General features: G+C 42.9%; 2 protein-coding genes across 2 annotated transcripts in view; one reads left to right on the forward strand and one right to left on the reverse strand.

Annotated features, from left to right (window-relative positions):
• The window catches only part of CALR3 (calreticulin 3), a 44,811-nt gene extending 37,918 nt beyond the window's left edge, over window positions 1–6,893 (reverse strand). The window contains exons 1-4 of the mRNA XM_085639759.1: window positions 6,787–6,893; window positions 1,953–2,054; window positions 1,021–1,224; window positions 821–915 (exon numbers count right to left, since the gene is read on the reverse strand). Of these exons, the coding sequence (XP_085495885.1) occupies window positions 821–915; window positions 1,021–1,224; window positions 1,953–2,054; window positions 6,787–6,871 (486 nt within the window). The 5' untranslated portion in view covers window positions 6,872–6,893. The remainder of the gene's footprint in view (window positions 1–820; window positions 916–1,020; window positions 1,225–1,952; window positions 2,055–6,786) is intronic.
• Window positions 6,894–7,634: 741 nt separating this feature from the next.
• Window positions 7,635–16,582, forward strand: part of C12H19orf44 (chromosome 12 C19orf44 homolog) — a 38,051-nt gene continuing 29,103 nt past the window's right edge. Inside the window, exons 1-3 of the mRNA XM_085636989.1 lie at window positions 7,635–7,720; window positions 14,807–14,922; window positions 15,504–16,190. Coding sequence (XP_085493115.1) covers window positions 14,815–14,922; window positions 15,504–16,190 — 795 coding nt within the window. The 5' untranslated portion in view covers window positions 7,635–7,720; window positions 14,807–14,814. The remainder of the gene's footprint in view (window positions 7,721–14,806; window positions 14,923–15,503; window positions 16,191–16,582) is intronic.

Consider the following 16,582-nt stretch of genomic DNA (forward strand, 5'->3'; position numbering starts at 1 on the left):
ACATTGTATAGAAGTTTCAAGATGTAACTTCACCCTCCATAAATTTTTCATCACAGTGTACAGGGAGGATAAAGAATTAAACTTCCATTCCCAACTATGGCACTTTTCCTTTACATGTACTGCATCTTCTTTGCAAAAATGTAATTGATTGCAACGGATTAGTTGGAACATTTTTGGAAATATTCACATGACATGACAACTGATATATATACCCTTGACAGAGAATGGAAGCACAAATATTGAATGGGGCAAGTTTCAGAGCCCCACGGAATTTTCTACGTTGTGTTCACTGTTTGATAATGGGATGGGCAAGCTCAGGTTCTGACTCCTCTGCAGCTGAGATGAGGATGAAAGCCACCACTAGTGTTGGGGTTGCCACAATGTGCATACATTCTGCGCTTTTTAATCTGGTGTGGAGGGCTGCAGTCTGCCCGTGAGATTTTTGTTTATTCTGAGGATGGCGATCAGCAAAGCAACAAAAATATTTACCTCAAAGTGCCAAAGTGATACAATCGCAGAAGCATCCACAAACACAGCAGGTTTAATTGCTTCAGACAGGATGATACTAACAATTGTCGTGTATGCAAAAGTCATGAGGTTTTCATTCAGGGGATATCTTTTAGAAATGTTTGCTATGTAACAAAAGTTAGAAGATAATGGCGGAGAATTGTGAGAAAACAATTAAGATTAAAATGTGCAGTAATAGGGAAATGGCAGAATAATTACTTAAACCCCTGTTTAATATAAACCCTCGATTATGTATTAAAAGGAAATTCGTTTTTTTCAAAGCTTTGCTTAGAGTTTTTCTAATATAACTTACCTTACATCTGATATCTTTCTTGAGTTCATAATATTTCCCTTTATAGTAAAAAATAACGTGTACCAGTTTTCTTTCAAATCCACAAATATCTGGGCCTATAAGAAAAACAGGTATTCCTTGTTGTTGAGGACAGGTTTTTTAAATATTGTCAAAGAAAGAGACTCAACTAAGATTTCTATACACATTCTAACAATACTCACCGAACATAATGTAATATTTAGACTGTCCAGACATCTTCTCTTGGTCCAAGTCAGAAGGAAAGAGTTTGACATAGCCACCGCCACAGTCAACTGCGCGTTCATGTTTAATGGAAAACTGAATGACCAAAGTATTCCCCTCATTTCTGAATGGAGTAAAGCGGGATGATATTGCGTAATATTTTCCATCTCCTCTAGTCTGGATTCCTGGGAGAAATGCACAATTATTGATTTTAAATTTCTGAAATTAAACGAAAGTTAGGGAGCATGGGACAGTCGGCACAAAGAAACAATATTGAAAGCAATGATGAGGAAAGCAGTTAAGGAGGCATTGAGGAGGGGAGTAATGAGAGGAGTAGTGATTGGACTTTTCGTAATTTTTCATTACACCACAACTTTCAATATGGATATGCATGATGTCTGCGCTGTGCTACAGGGCTCTGCCACAAAGAAGTGTTAATTGTGCAGGAATTTCTAACAATAACTAAATGAAGGCATAAGTATAGTCCGCGGTGTTTCAGTCAGAAAAGGTATATTTTGCTTTGTCCCTCATTACGAGTTGCCCAATTGTTTTCCGAACCACACGCAAATCCCCATTTCCGCAGAGGCCGAAATTATATGTTATGCAAATGTTATGTCGCTTGCATGATAACTGCAATGCTTGCATTCAAAGTTGTAAAGTCCTTTACGAATTCCTGTGGACTTTTTTGCACCGTGAATTTGGAGTCTGCATTTGTAAAGTCAGGTGCACTTGAACTGTAAGGACTACAACAAAAGGGATATGTAGCGAAACTGGATAAAAGGTAATTCCGCAATGAATTTACATTAAAACAAAATTGATTCAACTCATATTAAACTGTTACAGTTACAAAAAACATTTTCGTTTTAATCTCAAATGCAAATAAATGTAGCAAAAATAACAAACATTTACAAACCTTTATCTTTTTGTGCATTGCCATAAAACTTCCCTGATGTTAACTTAAACTTTCCATAGCCGTTCTTGAATTTAGATTTCACCCACCTGCTTTTCCAGAGATCTGTAAAAAAAGATTTTTTAAGTCTTCTGAAAAATTTCGGACAAAATATCTCATTGATAAGGCTTATTTCAAAGAACCTGTTAGCAAAATATACCAGGTTATTTTCTCCCAAAGTACTTCAAAAACTGGGTGTGGGTGGTGTTTGAGGTCTGCATTCATGAATGAACAAGCGCGCTGGAGAATAAAGTTCAAGGCTTCAAAGTAGACATGCATATTCGGAGTTCTAAAATTCCCTTTTTTGGGGGGGATGAGGGGTTATTTAAATTATTTTTGCAACCTCTGGTTGTGTTTAGTGACTCAATTATTCCCACTGCAACAAACAACAAGGTGATGGAAGTCATGCTTGAATTAATCTCAGCAATCGCTCGGGCCATATTCTACACCATCAATTTTCAACCACTGCGCAGCTCTAGATAGAATGGAGTCATTTGCAAATCAGTCTTGGTCCTGCTCCAATTGGAACAATCTAGCCTGAACTGCCAGGCCATGTCCAGAAGAGATTGGAACACAAACAACCCAGACCAGTTTCGATCTACTTAGGACTAGTAAGTGAAGTAATGCTTGAGTCGTGTAGCACAGTAAGTGAAAACCCACATCTGAGAATATCCAGCACACTTTGGGTGCCCACTGTAACAAAAAAGGTGATGGAAGGAATATGAACTAATCTCAGTGACAGGCAATCACTCAGGTCACATTCTAGACCATAGTTTTTCTTTCAGCAGCAGCGCTTAATTTGTGCCAGTGTTTGACGGTGCTCAGCACAGACAGGTATTTCTTAATAATGGCACATAATTATCACAATTACCCCCACCTAGTTGCGCTGTATGCCATTTATCCAACTGAGCACATCAGCAGAGTATTTAACAATGTTTAAATATACTTGAAAAAATAATAATACCAGAGTGCCCAGACACTTTTATAGCCTTGCATGACCTGGAGTAGTCCAAATTGTCACATATGTAAGTTAGTATTTTACAGGCATTTGACAGCAACCACGGGTGGTTAGTTTGTGGTGGCCTCTTGAGAATTATGTTGGGCTCTGGCATTTAGGTATTTTTACAAGTTAATCACTGAGGAGTAAGGGTGGTAAATAAGAAAGCTATTTACACAGATGGCATCTTCCAAACATGCGGTTGACGTAAAAGCATATTGTGAAAAGTAGGCACAAAATAAGAAACAAAATTGTCTAAAAATGGCACCTAATCTCCATAATGTTGATGGTAGTGTACCCAGGTAAGGAATACCTCCAAGAGATGCATAAGACATTTTTATGATAAACCATGGTTTCTTCCTGACCACTGGAAATTGCCAGTGGGAATATTTTGCCTTTTGTTATGATACCCTGTTGTTTTTTAATTTCTAATTATATCTGTGTATTTTTGTTTTGCTTCTAAACCGAAAGAAAGCACTTTGATTTACTAATTGAAAGAGGAATTCTTAACCTTCAGCAAAACATTCACCATCTAATCATTCACCATGTTGATTGCACAACCTTGTCATAAAGTTTTTTCTTGATTTGCCCCTGATCTAACTTAAGTAAAAACTTTTAAAATGATGGGTAGATTATAAGTGACAATCTAATTCTATGTTCTAAGACAAAATTGTTTATATCTACAACAAGAACTCCGCCACACACCTCGCCTGAAATGACTGAAAATGATACCGCTTAGAGCTATAAATATACTATAAAACATAAACAAAGAGGCTCACAGTCTATGTGAATTGTCGAGAAACAATGTCAACCATGTCAGTAGAAGGGATTCTTTTATATTCTTCAAAACGTCTGGCTTCAGAAAAGCTTAACTCACAACGAATTGTATTCTTACAAGAGATAAGCAATCATCTCGCTCTGTTTATTTTGTCCAAAATTGAGGCTATCTGCACAGAAATACTGAAGCAGCACTTGTCCATACATTGAAACAAATCTCAAACATGATAACTTTAAAATTTCTCTTATTTTTGGAAAGATCTGCTGTGCTTAGTTCAGGCCAGGAAATGCATGGTGAACTTTCAATGACTGCCCACCAATACCCACTGTTAATATTTAAAGAAATAACTAAACAACCATTAACCAGCCTGTCATTGCTCCCCATAATTACCTCTTTTACCAAACACTGTGACCACGCGATGGTTAGTCTGTCCATTACTGAAGAAACCATCTATTAATATGTCTGATGCTAAATGTTAAGTGTCCTGTTTAAATCTATCTTTTTGGCAACATTACTGGAAAAAAAGCAACTGGATTTAAATCAGCCGCAATCCTTTGTTAAAATATATAATCTTTTAAATCAATTTGAGGCCTGTTTGGACCTGGCTGCAGGACAGTGCATATCAACTGAGATGGATCTGGCTGAGGTACTGAATCACTTGTGGCTGTCATTATCGACAACTTAATAGTAGAAGTTGACCCGGGTTAAAGTGTGACCTCAGCCATTTTTGACAAGTCTGCCACAACGCGTACTGGAGTTTCACAGGTGTTCATGTGCCTAAAAAACAAAACCCTCACCATGGACAGAACTCCAGTCGGGGATTAGATGCACATTTGGGAACACACAAGAAAAAAAGCCTTTGCAGTTATATGGATTTTTTTATCACTAGCTTTCACTTGATGTGTGAGGGATATTTATAGGATGGAGCAAGAAATCTAAAGCTAATAAATGTGGAATTATGCTGGCTACCTAAATTAACCCTTTTTCTTTAATAGAGAAAGGCGGTAGGCGACATAAATCCTTGTTTTAACTGGAGAGTATTTTCTTGAGCAAAACATTTAAATCCTAGGGCACATTTTAAAGAATCTATACGGAAAATAGAAAAATGCGCCATAAATAGGGGAGATTTAGCAAGAAGAGATACAGAGTCCCAGACTTAGCTATTTACTTACTCCCCCGGGTTTCTGGATCTGATATAAAGGAAAACAAGCATTTGCAATGCAATAGGTCTCGCATTTACACGAGTTTAAGCTATTGGCATTGTAAATGACAATGCCTTTTATTTATGTTCCAAAAACAAAAATAAAAGGCATTGTCATTTGCAATGTCAATAGCTCAAACTTGCGTAAATGCGAGACCTATTGCATTGCAAATGCTTGTTTTTTTATGCTAATACACGTTTTATTTGTTGTTAAAGGCTTTTTTTTTTCCTGCTTGCACTTGGGATAATTGTTAACACATGAAAATGCACGTCCCCATCATGTGAAAAAAAGTCCAAGATAAAATGGGGAAAAAAATTTGAATGCGCACAAGTAGAAGTCCGGAAACACGAGGCACAAGTTTTCAATCTGGAAAGTTGCACTACGGAGAAATATGACCATAAATATTACCAGATGATAATACACATTCCTATCATGGGGAAATGTAAAAAAAGCGCAAGCTAAAAGTGGGTGATATAAAAGTAAAAATTACAAGTTAGATGCCAAGTTAAACCGATACAATTGATCATGCACGCACCTAAAGTTGTGATTGGTTGTAACATTGTTTTTTTTGTTAATGGTGATCAGGCTCACATAATAAAGACAAGCCCGGAGTTGTGTGCAAAGTAAAATAAAAATGACAAATTAGATGCCAAGTTACGTCCGGGTACAAATTTGAATGGGTTGATGAAGTTTTGATCTCGGCGTGGCTCAACATCCTGTGATCCTGGGCTGATGAAATCTCTCAGAGTACTTAGAAAGAGGAATGTGGTCTGGGGTGACAGAAAGGGAGGGGGATTTTAAAGGACGCGTTAATGTTGGAGGCGGGTAGAGGTAGACGGGGCGCTTGAGTGGGAGCAGCGAGAAGGGAGGGGCATGGGGGCTGTTTTGGTGGCTGGGGTAAAGGCAGCAAAGGGTCTGGTGCAAGGTTGGGGCGGGGTGTCAGGCTGACCAAGTGGAGGTTTTCTGCGGATAAGAAGAGTGGGTCGGGTCGGTTGGAGTGCACTGGGCGTTCCTAGGCATGGGGGGGGGGGGGGTGGATGGAGTTGCGGTGCCAGGCACTGTGGGGCGTGACGGCCTCAGATGAAGGGCAAGAGTGATTTGCACACGGGGGGTTTAGAGGCACCAGTTCGGCAATATGGGGAAGCACTGGGTTGTGTGGCGCACGCTGCTGTATGATGGGGAGAGAAGGCAACTCGTGGTAGCCGGGGCCTGCGTTATGCCCCTGACTCGTGGAATGGTGGTCTGCGTGGCGCAACAGAACGGAACTTCAAGTTTTAGTTTCGAAATGCAGATAAGTCGACCCCTGAGGTGTTTGTTTTGGTTTTCTAAGCACTGTGCAGGTCTTCTATTAACCCCTTCCATGCGGGGCGGATTCCCCCGCGGTGCTGACCGTTACCTGCGCGGGCGTGGTCATGACGGAACGGTTCCGTCATGAGCACAGCTCAACCGACGCTCATGACGGAACCGTTCCGTCATGAGCGTCGAAGGGGTTAACAAGCAGGAAGTGGGATAAGGGAGGGGGTGGCAAATGGTGTGCACTTTCGCGGCCGCTTTGATGTTCTCAGTGGCAGCGCGGCTCACTGAGAACATCAAAGCGGCCGCGAAATGATCATGCAGGCTGCCAAATGATGCGCGCGCCCGGCGCACATGCACTGTAGTTGGCGGCCTGAAAGCACTGGTTTGCACTTCCAAATCCCCCTTTTACAAAATCTCTCGCGAGAGCAGCGCTAAAGCGCTGGCTCAGGCGAGACCTAAAAAGGGGTATTACGGAAAATAAATAAAACGTGGGTGACTATTTTTAAAAATTATAAAACCCTCTACCTCCGTCTAAAAATTGCTCTTTGAAATAAACAGTGGGCATCGCTGTGTGGATAAGTGTAAGCGGCAGGAGCGCTAAGAAACGCATGGCGGAGTCTAGGAGCTGTAGTTCTGGTCCTTCTCAGTCAATATCTACCTCAGGATGAGCGTGGATTTTCCCGCCAAAAACACGACGCGAAGCAACCAATGGCCTAACGCCCTAACCAATCATGGCTCGATGCGACGGCCGGTGATCACGTGACTGACACGGACGCGATCTCATTCGTCTAACGAGGGGTAAACAGTGATGCAGCCATGTTGGATGTGGTAACACCTACTAACCAGATTCAGCATCCCCATGGTCGATTAAATTATAGTCTGGAGCGCACACAGGGCTCATGCCAGCGCCGCCTCCTTTAAGCGTTTAGCAACGGTACAGAGTGATGGCGCCTGCTATTGGTATATAAGGCTGCCATCTTGAAAAAAATAAAATGCGATAGAAAGAACAAAAAATGTGCACCGTAAATAAAATACCCACAGTCTATTTCATAGGTTACCCAAATGACCTTCGGAAACCTTAGCTGGTATTACAAAATGTGTATAATGCATGGATAACAAAACATTGCATTCAAAGTAAAAGTACATGTTGTAATTAATTTACCTTTTAATTACATGTGTGTTGTTATTGTGGCTACGATAGTCGCCCAGTTGTACTTTGAATCAATTGATCAGGTATCCCCTGCGTAAATTGTTTACAAACGTATGAAAAAAAGGCAGTAACCCCCAAACGAGGCTTGGGACGCAAAGTGCTCTGTAACGTCCTTTTTAACGATTGGCTGGGACGTTGTAATCCATCCAATCAGAAGCCAGGACGCAGTAGTGTAGGAAACGGTGGAAGCGTCTTCACCAGGGCACCGGGGGCTCCTCAGGGCTCGGGGCGTGTGAGCCCCCCTTCGAGGTGAGTGGGAGCAGGGACGGGGTACTGTTCCCGATACCATAACAGCAGTAGGGTGAGCTCCAGTCAGCATGACAATGTGCACTCTGGTGATATCCACTATTGTAATCCTCTCCTGTGTGCTCTTTGCAAAGGTTCACTTTACTCTGTTGAAAGCAAGCCTACATTCGGCAGCACTTTTCGTCTCAGGGGCCAAAGGGAATCACCATGTTTCACCGATTGTGGTAACACTTCACTGTTTTCCCAATGAAGCCAAGGCTGCATACAAAACGGCATGCATCACCCCGTGCCCCTATACACATCCACCCATTACCTGGCTGGAGAAGCTTCGTTATTTGGTGGCAATAGGCTATCATAGAATGCGGAAGCTCTCCTGCTAGAAACCCCAATCCTTGAAAATGAATGATTTATGGCTCAGTCCTTTGCAGGAATTGCAAACAGAGTTTGGAACTCCTTAGCTCCAATACCTCGCAGGCTAGCTTTAAAGTTGAACTGATAGCCCTTCTTTTTCGAAAGACATTTTAGTTAATCTCTCTTCTCCATTCTACACCTCGATGTCTTATACTACACTGCTCCCAGAGGCTCGCCTCTCTACCTTGACGTAATTGGACTCCATCTTGTTCCCGCCGCCCATCCACATTCTGTTACTCAATATTGACAATTGCTGCAATGTATAACTTACATTAATTATTGTTGTCTATTGTAAATGTCCCAACACGCTTGTGTAACGTAATGTATATGCCTTATGGGAGGATCTATTTCTTTCGTTAAAACTCTACACCTTTGGGTAATGTCCTCACTAAATAAAACCGCATAAATAAATAAATAAGGAAATAAAATATGTCAGCTCCTGCTGTGGCTTGTTTGTACCAAGGAGGAGTGATCGTCTCATGTCAAGAGCAAGAACGGTGCTTCCCATCGTTGCAGTACTCTATCAGAAATAAAAGAAAGGGGGCAGGCTGTGTTAGAAACCAGAGCTGCGGGCTCAGTCAGCACCAAGAGAAGGAGACGGCACCTATTGGCAACAAGTCGAAAGGAGCAGTTTCTATTAGGAACAGGAACAAATGGCCCTTTCAGCACCAGAAGAAGAGGACAGCTCCTGACAAAAACAATAACAAAGTGCCGTGGCTGGAGCGAGTAGAAGGAGCAGTTTCGGTCAACAACAAGAACAGAGGCTCTGCCACAGCAGGGAAAATGGGCAGCTCCTGTCACTGGCAAGAACGGATCTGTCACCAGCAAGGAGAGGGGGCTGCTCCATTCTGCATCAAGGTCCCGTGAATAGCAAGGAGAAGGGGTAGCTTCAGTCAGCAGCAAGAAAAGAGGGCTCTGTTGGCAGTAAGGAGAACATGTTTGCTTCCGCCAGCAAAAAGGAGAACGAACCCTCTCAGAAGCAAGGAAAAGGAGTCAGCAGCAAAAGGAAACGGTCTTTCAAGAGAATAAGGACGGGACAGCTCCAGTCAGCAAAAAGAAGAGGAGTTCACTTCCGCGGCGAGGGGATGAAGCAGCCCCTATCAGCAGTAGAGGAAGAGTATCCTGCCATTAAGAAGATCATGGGTCATATCATAACAATGAGGGAGGGTGTTGTCAGCAGCAGGAGATGGAAAGATTGCTGTCAGCAGCAAGCAATAAGAGAGAGTTTTGCTGCACAAAAAGGGGACGAGGGCCAGGCCATTCCTAGTGGAAGCTGAATGGGATGGGTTTAGGTTTTGTTTGCTACAAATGAATATGGCAGGCATCTGCTAGCAACAAGGGAAATCTGAACGCTCGCCACATCAGCAGAAAGGAATGGTGAGGGCAGAAGAAGAAAAACGAGAGGAGCAGGGTGTTCCTATAAGCAGAATCAGCAAGTCACATTCTTATCAGAAGAAGAGAAAGGATGTGCTGGCTCTTTTCTGAAGCATGGAGGAGGAAGGAAGGCTCTTCACAAGTAAGAATTGGAACAGGATACTGGCAGCAACAAGATGGGGACAGGCTCCTGCCAGAAATAAAAGAGAAGCTATCTTCTGTTAGCAGTAGCAGGGAGGCAGGCACATTTCCACATTAAGAAAAGAAGGGAAAGATAACTGTCATCAGTTGAAGTGCCACGCCCAGGTCTGGAGTTATCAGGAGGAGCCACCTGAAAGTAACAAGAAATGGAGCCGAGTTTAGATATAATGTCCGGAATCTTTAACCCATTTCTCGATGTCTCCCCACCCCTTATTTACCACGGATCTCGTAATGAGGCCTATGAAGGGGTTAGAAGCTGAGTTCTAAAACTTCTAAGCAGAGAATGGTAGCCCTTTAACACAAAGTGCTTGGTTGTCGCTAGACATATAGTTTATGAGAATGAATTAAAACAACCTAAAATGAAGCTGCTACAGAAAAAAGGGCATGCTAGCTCCTAATAAGATGGCACAGAGACAGCTCTTTGATTATTTATAAAATGCCTGTATGTCACATTTTGATTTTTGGGAAGTTTACAGATGTATCTTGTAGTAGGAGAGCAGGTTTTCACACAGATGAGACAGAACTATTTTATGAGGAGGTAGTAACATTTATTATTTTATGCAAGGACTTTAAATGCTGCATAAGCTTTTGCCATTGCTTTATCACCCTTCCATGAACAGGATGTCATCACAACATGATAAGGAGCAAGACCAAGGAGGCACCTGCATATTCAACCTTATGGAAACTCCACACACACATTTGTTGACTCTTCACATTAATCCGTGAAGTTGATTATCCCCAGCAGGCACAGACTTGCACAAAGGCACACAAATACACCCATCTAAACATCCACCATAAATTGCACTGTACCCACAACACATCCAAATCCTCTCTGTTTAACTCAAGGTTTGCTGGATGGCACACACCATCTGAACACTCAAACACACAGATAGTCCCACGGGGTAACAAGACCAACTCCCTACATAAAACACACCTTCACTCTCAAAGAATAAACATACGACCACAGGTCACTTTAGTAGGAGAAGGCACTCTCCTACCCCTGACTGTGCATACGTGCATGTCTGTCCCACAAACAGACATGCACATGCACTGTTGATATTCACGCAGACTGGTGGCTCCACCGATTGATTGTATGCATGTTCTACCTACGTGGCCACAGCACTGCAGAACCACAAGGTAATGTTTTCTCCCTAACCAAGTAGATAGACAGTCACCAATTCTATATAATCTCACTACATCTCATGAACACTTTAAATATAGGTGGGATGTCCCTCTCCAACAATGCTTAGTACACACCTCTATAAGCCATTAGTGGCCTTACCATAACCAACTAGATGGAGTCGCATTCATGCTACCCAACCACACCGGTTTCCTAAAACAACATGTGTGTGAAAACAGGTGCTGGTGCAAAGGGTTCTCACCTTCCCTGGTTATCAACACCACGAACCGTGCTGCACAACAACACACATGAACATAGATACAACCCGTGCTTTAGGGAGGCCTGGTTTCTTGCCATTATCCTTCCTCTTCCCTGCTCATAGTACATGATATTTAAATTGTAAATCCTCTGGTAAATGTGAAGATTTTGCTTTAGCTCTGCTGTTGGCTATACATGTCATAATTAATCTTTATATTACTGCTGCAAACACTGTCTCAAAGCGCTTTTTATTAATAAATGTTGTCCAGAAACAATAACGTTATCTGACATCACTCGGAAAGTCTCAAGGACTAAATGCAACATTCAACTTTGTTCAGTTGCCACTGCATAGAAGAACAGACTGATCAACGACAGGTGGTGTTTGGGAATTAGGTGAGGAGTGTTTGAACACTGTGCTATCTACGTAAGGAGATTAACGGGCTAAGCCACTAAGCAGTGGCGGAGTTGTTTACCTCTCGGTATCTAGTATTAGGCAATTAGATCCAAGCTGTCACCATCGCTCCTGCATTTCATTTTATATCCATTCCTCTCCTTGTTAGTTTCCGAGCCAGAGGAATTCTAGTAAGATCGAGATTTACAATGGCAATTCTCTCCATGGCTTTAAAGAACGGGCCGCTACAGAGAGGCGTGCAGTCTGTCAATCTCTTGCAGAGTACGATTTCTGCAAACATAGAACTAAAAAGGATTTTTTGTGAGATGCACGATTGGCGTAGAATGCATTTGATGCTCAATCTTATCCAATATATTAGGTTCAGAAAAAATGAAGCAGTCTCTGCAGAGACTGACAGCCTGTCCGATTTCGTATCCCTGATGCTCCTGGTTTGAGGAAGATGTTGCCTCCAGGTCCAGGCTCTGCATGAGTTACCAAATGGCCAGGTCGTTGCACAGTGGTTTGTTGTGTGGAACCTAGATCGCATTGAGGCAAAACCAGCTTGAGGATCCTGTGATGTTTTGATTCGAAATCGTTGGGCGCACGGTGTTCCCTGCGCCATCTCCTTTCCTGTGGATAAGTGTCTCTAATAACACCAGGTGAGTTTCTCAAAGCTTCCCACAAGGGTGGTGGGTGAAGTAGATTCCATGATTTGCCTTGAATTCGAATGATATGTCTTTTAAAAGGAGAGCATTCGCTTGTAACAACATGATTTCTTTGCCTTCTGCACACTTCTACAGCTCTTTCTAATCATGAAAAGGGTCTTGCCCCCTAATTGACCTGCTGGGATGTTCCACTAATAACTGTTTTGGCTTCCAACTACTGGCATTTGTTTGGGTCCTGGCTGGGACCTTTCCATTCGGGACTAGGGAGGAAGGGAAGCAAACTCTACTTACTTGGCATAAAACTGAAACAGATCATCCATTTTCGAAAATACATCTGTGGAAATCTAATTTCACTGGATGCGTTTTTATTTCTGCTAAAAACATTTCTGTACGAAGTGCAGACTTAGGCCACTCACTTTACACATCATGCAAAGTATTCATAGAACAGCCCATAAGAGGACAAATCCCTTTCAGTTTTGAATGCTGGAGTAAACTTTACAAAAGACTGTGCAAAATCGAAATTCAGCTTCAAAGCCCTCTGCACTCTACAAATAGCCTTCTGGTTACAGTCCTGGGCTCCTCACTAATGTTCGCTCAACCAAGCCAAAGACCGTCAAGTCATCAGAATCCAAATTCCCTTAAAGAAACTTGCACCACCCACTAATTCACCCATTTGCTCCTCACTTCAACTACACCAAGCCCACAACTCATCCTCTATGAGCACTTTGACAGATCCTTAAATAATTAAATACTAACATCCCTCACCAGTCCATCCTTCAGTGCACTCTTTCCGTCATATCCTGTGACCACACTCAATCCTTCCTTCAGACCAGCCCACCCCACCCCACCGCTGCCCTATCAGCCGAGGACTGAGGTGACATTCTGGCCCAGCAATCGACAACATAGTTAGCTGCTCACATTGTTCTACAACTGGACTCAACTCTTCCAAAAAGATCTTCCGTCCTTCCTCTGTGGTGAAACATACACTCAACATTCCACTGCACAGGCCATTTATCATTGCATAACATACTCCCATTGCACTCTAAAATCCACGAGAACATTATACAACACCAACAAAACACGGAAATCATTGCATGCCTAACTCCTGAAGCAGTATGGGTGTTTGCCCGGAACCAGCACGTAACCCACTATAATCCAGTCACAGTGACTGATGACGATTCTGTAAATGCAGCTCTCCGAGTGTTGATCCCTTTGGGCCAGTCTGCTTCGCCCATGCCTACCACAGGCGCAATGACTGACGTTGAGATGACTGAAGAGAGCTGGGAATAATACCTGCCCATTGTTTAACTGCATAGAGTAGCAAGTACGACAAAGAGCTTTCATCTCAGAACTCTCAGCTGCTGATTTCCACACCGCTAGGACTCATGATGTCCCCAGAAGAACCTCTCCTTTCATTGTTGGGCTGACAATACCCAGATTCACTTGAAATGTTCAAGCCTGATTGGAGTGTTACTCGTCTGCTTCTGTCAGGCAGGAATACTAAAATAACAAGTGTGAGGGAGTATTCAGAAATAGTGCCTTTGAATCATAGTGGTCGTAGATCCACGTCTCCTGCTGTACTCCCACAGACCTCAGCTCGTTAATCCGATACTGTAAAAAAAAAAACAGCAAAGTACCTTTACAATGATGACATTTGCCACCCATGAACTCCTAGGGCCGTGCTGTTACCAAAGCATGCTTCTTTCAAACGAAACTGCTCCAGGCAGCCTTTGTTTCATCTCTGGAGTTTACTTGAATCTGATGGTGGCCCCCTAATCACTGGAGAACTCAACTACACCAGTGTCCTGTCCTACCAAAACTATGAATCCCTGAAGTCCAGGCTCCTTGCTGACTGTATTGAAAAAACAAAGACCCCATCATTCTGAAGAAATTCCATGGACTTTCAAACCAAGATGGGATCTTATTAGGTTCTTTGCTTGTTCGCTTAGCGTGACATTCCTTGTACAATGACATTCAAAACCTCTCCGGTACGCCTTTATGCAGTGATCCATCACAGCGGCCTCTTAAATGTGGCACATGGGAATGCGTATACTTCGCTCAGCAGCTTCCAAGGCCTTGCATCTCTGATAATGTCCACATGACACTTTGACCCGCTATTCTTCCTCAATGACCACCTTCTTCTCTTCTCCCACCCTTCTGCCCTGAGGGAGACCATGCGCAGGAAAGAAACACACCTAGAGACAGTTCAGATTGTGTTGTGGACAACAAATCTAAATACCATGCTATCTCTGATCAGGTTAATTTGTAGGATTTACCAGACACTCTTTAGAAGTCACAACTATGGGAGTAGATCAGTTGATTAGACCCCTCTGAAACGTTTTAGTTATCTTTGGATGATCCCAAGCCTTCAGGGCTAGCTGTTCGATAACATCTAACATCTGAAAACAGCGCTCGGCAAACAAGTGCTCGTCTCTTAATCTGACATTACAGAATGTTGAACAATCACACCAGGCGCATGCATATCTCAAGCCAAGAGTGAACATGTTACCAAGTTTGTGGTACCACGGCTGCATTATTTGGTGTGTCTTGTGATCTTTTCAGACATTTCGTGCCTGATCGCGCTCGAAAGTGGGCAGCATAGAGGTACTATTAAAATATTGCATTAGGTAGCTTTTACTTAATGTTTTTTTATTTGTTACATTTTGCAGGTGCCATCATGTTTAAAAGCCCTGGGATGAGAAGTTCAGCGCTAGCCAGGGCACAGGCTCAGCTGTCCGGGCAGAGAATCCCGATGGCCCCCAAGGATACTAACGAGGAACTGCAGGTGAGGGCCCCGTGTTCACTCTGCGAAAACAGAACCATAACCTGAACCCCTGCCCTCTTCAACAACATCCCTTTTATGCAGGATTTACTTACACATTTTGAGGGTTTTCTTTCCCACTTGCCATAAAGTCCTGCTCTGTGTGCAGAAACTGTATTAAAGAGGTATGGTACACCCAGAGTGCCTCGGCTCAAAACGTGATAGTCGGACATGCTGCTTTCATGAAGACAACATTGTAATGCATGCGTTACCATCCAGTTCTATCACTAGAAATTATGTTCCCTCCGAGCACTGTTTCCTTGTCGTGAAAGGGGATTGGCATTGTTCATACCGTATTTATATTGCAGTCCAGATGAATCTGATCAATGTACAGATATTCAGGGGGTAAAGAAGACATGTCTAAAACCTATATGCATGCTTTACGTTACAGTCTAAAGAAACATTTTATACACTTATTAAACAGCAGAAGCCCATAGGCTCATATAAGCCTTCTGTAATCATGCAATCAACTCTGTTACATGAAATTAATTCTGCCTTATGATACAAAGTCTGTTCCATAGTTTATTGTGTATTTTGTTTTCTAGGAGTACATGAATGCACTAAATAAAAAAGCCAGTGTATTGAAACATAAAAAATCTAGTGCTCCTGGCCTCAGTGATTTGAGCGACCTTTCCACTGACGGTTCAGAAAGCCCAAAAAAGACAAAAGCCAATGAAGCTGTCAAGCCCCTAAATGACTCTGTGGGTCACAGCAGGTTCCTAAAGAAAAAGCAGAATGTAGAAGAACCTGCGTTACCGTCACAGGCCCGACCAAACATACAGAACGACAATAGGCCGAGACCAAGTTCCAACCCGGTGCGCACTTCCACGACCAGATCTAGTGCGGCCCTGAGGAAGCTTGCTGAACTGGAGAAGAAGATCAGGAGCAGGAAGCTGGAGGCTGAGCCTTCTGATGTGGACTCTGATCTGAGGACTTCTGATGAGCGGCCATTTCCCGCCAGGTCTGGCAGCGATCTGAGTGGAAGAGGCAACCGGTTTCTAAAGAAAACTGATGCGGATCAGAGGCTTCCAGGAGCAGAGGTTCAGGGCCACAAGAAAGTGAACATTGGCCCTCCCAACCAAAAGGGAACCGCAGCAAAATCAGAGGTCGTCCTGGAGAGTGAGGAAGAGGAAATCAAAAGACTTATTGGGAGCTCAGTGGAATTTTCCGACGAAAATGACAACTGGTGGAAGCGTCCAAACTCTATGCCGCGACAGAGGTTTGGCACAAAGGTGAGAGCGATTCTAGATGCGCCACTCTGTCTGTTTTAACTGATCCTGGGTTTTGACCTAGTTAGACTTCCAGACCAGAGTGTTACATTATAAAATATGTTGAACATTAAGTGCATGTGTGCCAGTTGCACGGCATGGAGTCTTAGAAGTCTGTAACAATTGGCAGTGTGCAAAACGAATAGCAGTGTAGTAAAATGACATTGCGAGTTGCAAATGTTTTGTGACTTCCAATGTGAACACTGCAATTTCTTGCTATTCACAAGTATAAGGGATCTGCAAAAAGGCTTGTGAGGAAATGTATGCATGCTTTGCGATTGCTTGTGCGGTCTCGAAGCATGGAAAGATAACCAAATACCCATGTCAGTCCAAACCATTCACACAGTTGAAGCTGT

The sequence above is a fragment of the Triturus cristatus genome, chromosome 12, assembly GCF_964204655.1.
Source record: "Triturus cristatus chromosome 12, aTriCri1.1, whole genome shotgun sequence".
Classification (NCBI taxonomy): domain Eukaryota; kingdom Metazoa; phylum Chordata; class Amphibia; order Caudata; family Salamandridae; genus Triturus; species Triturus cristatus.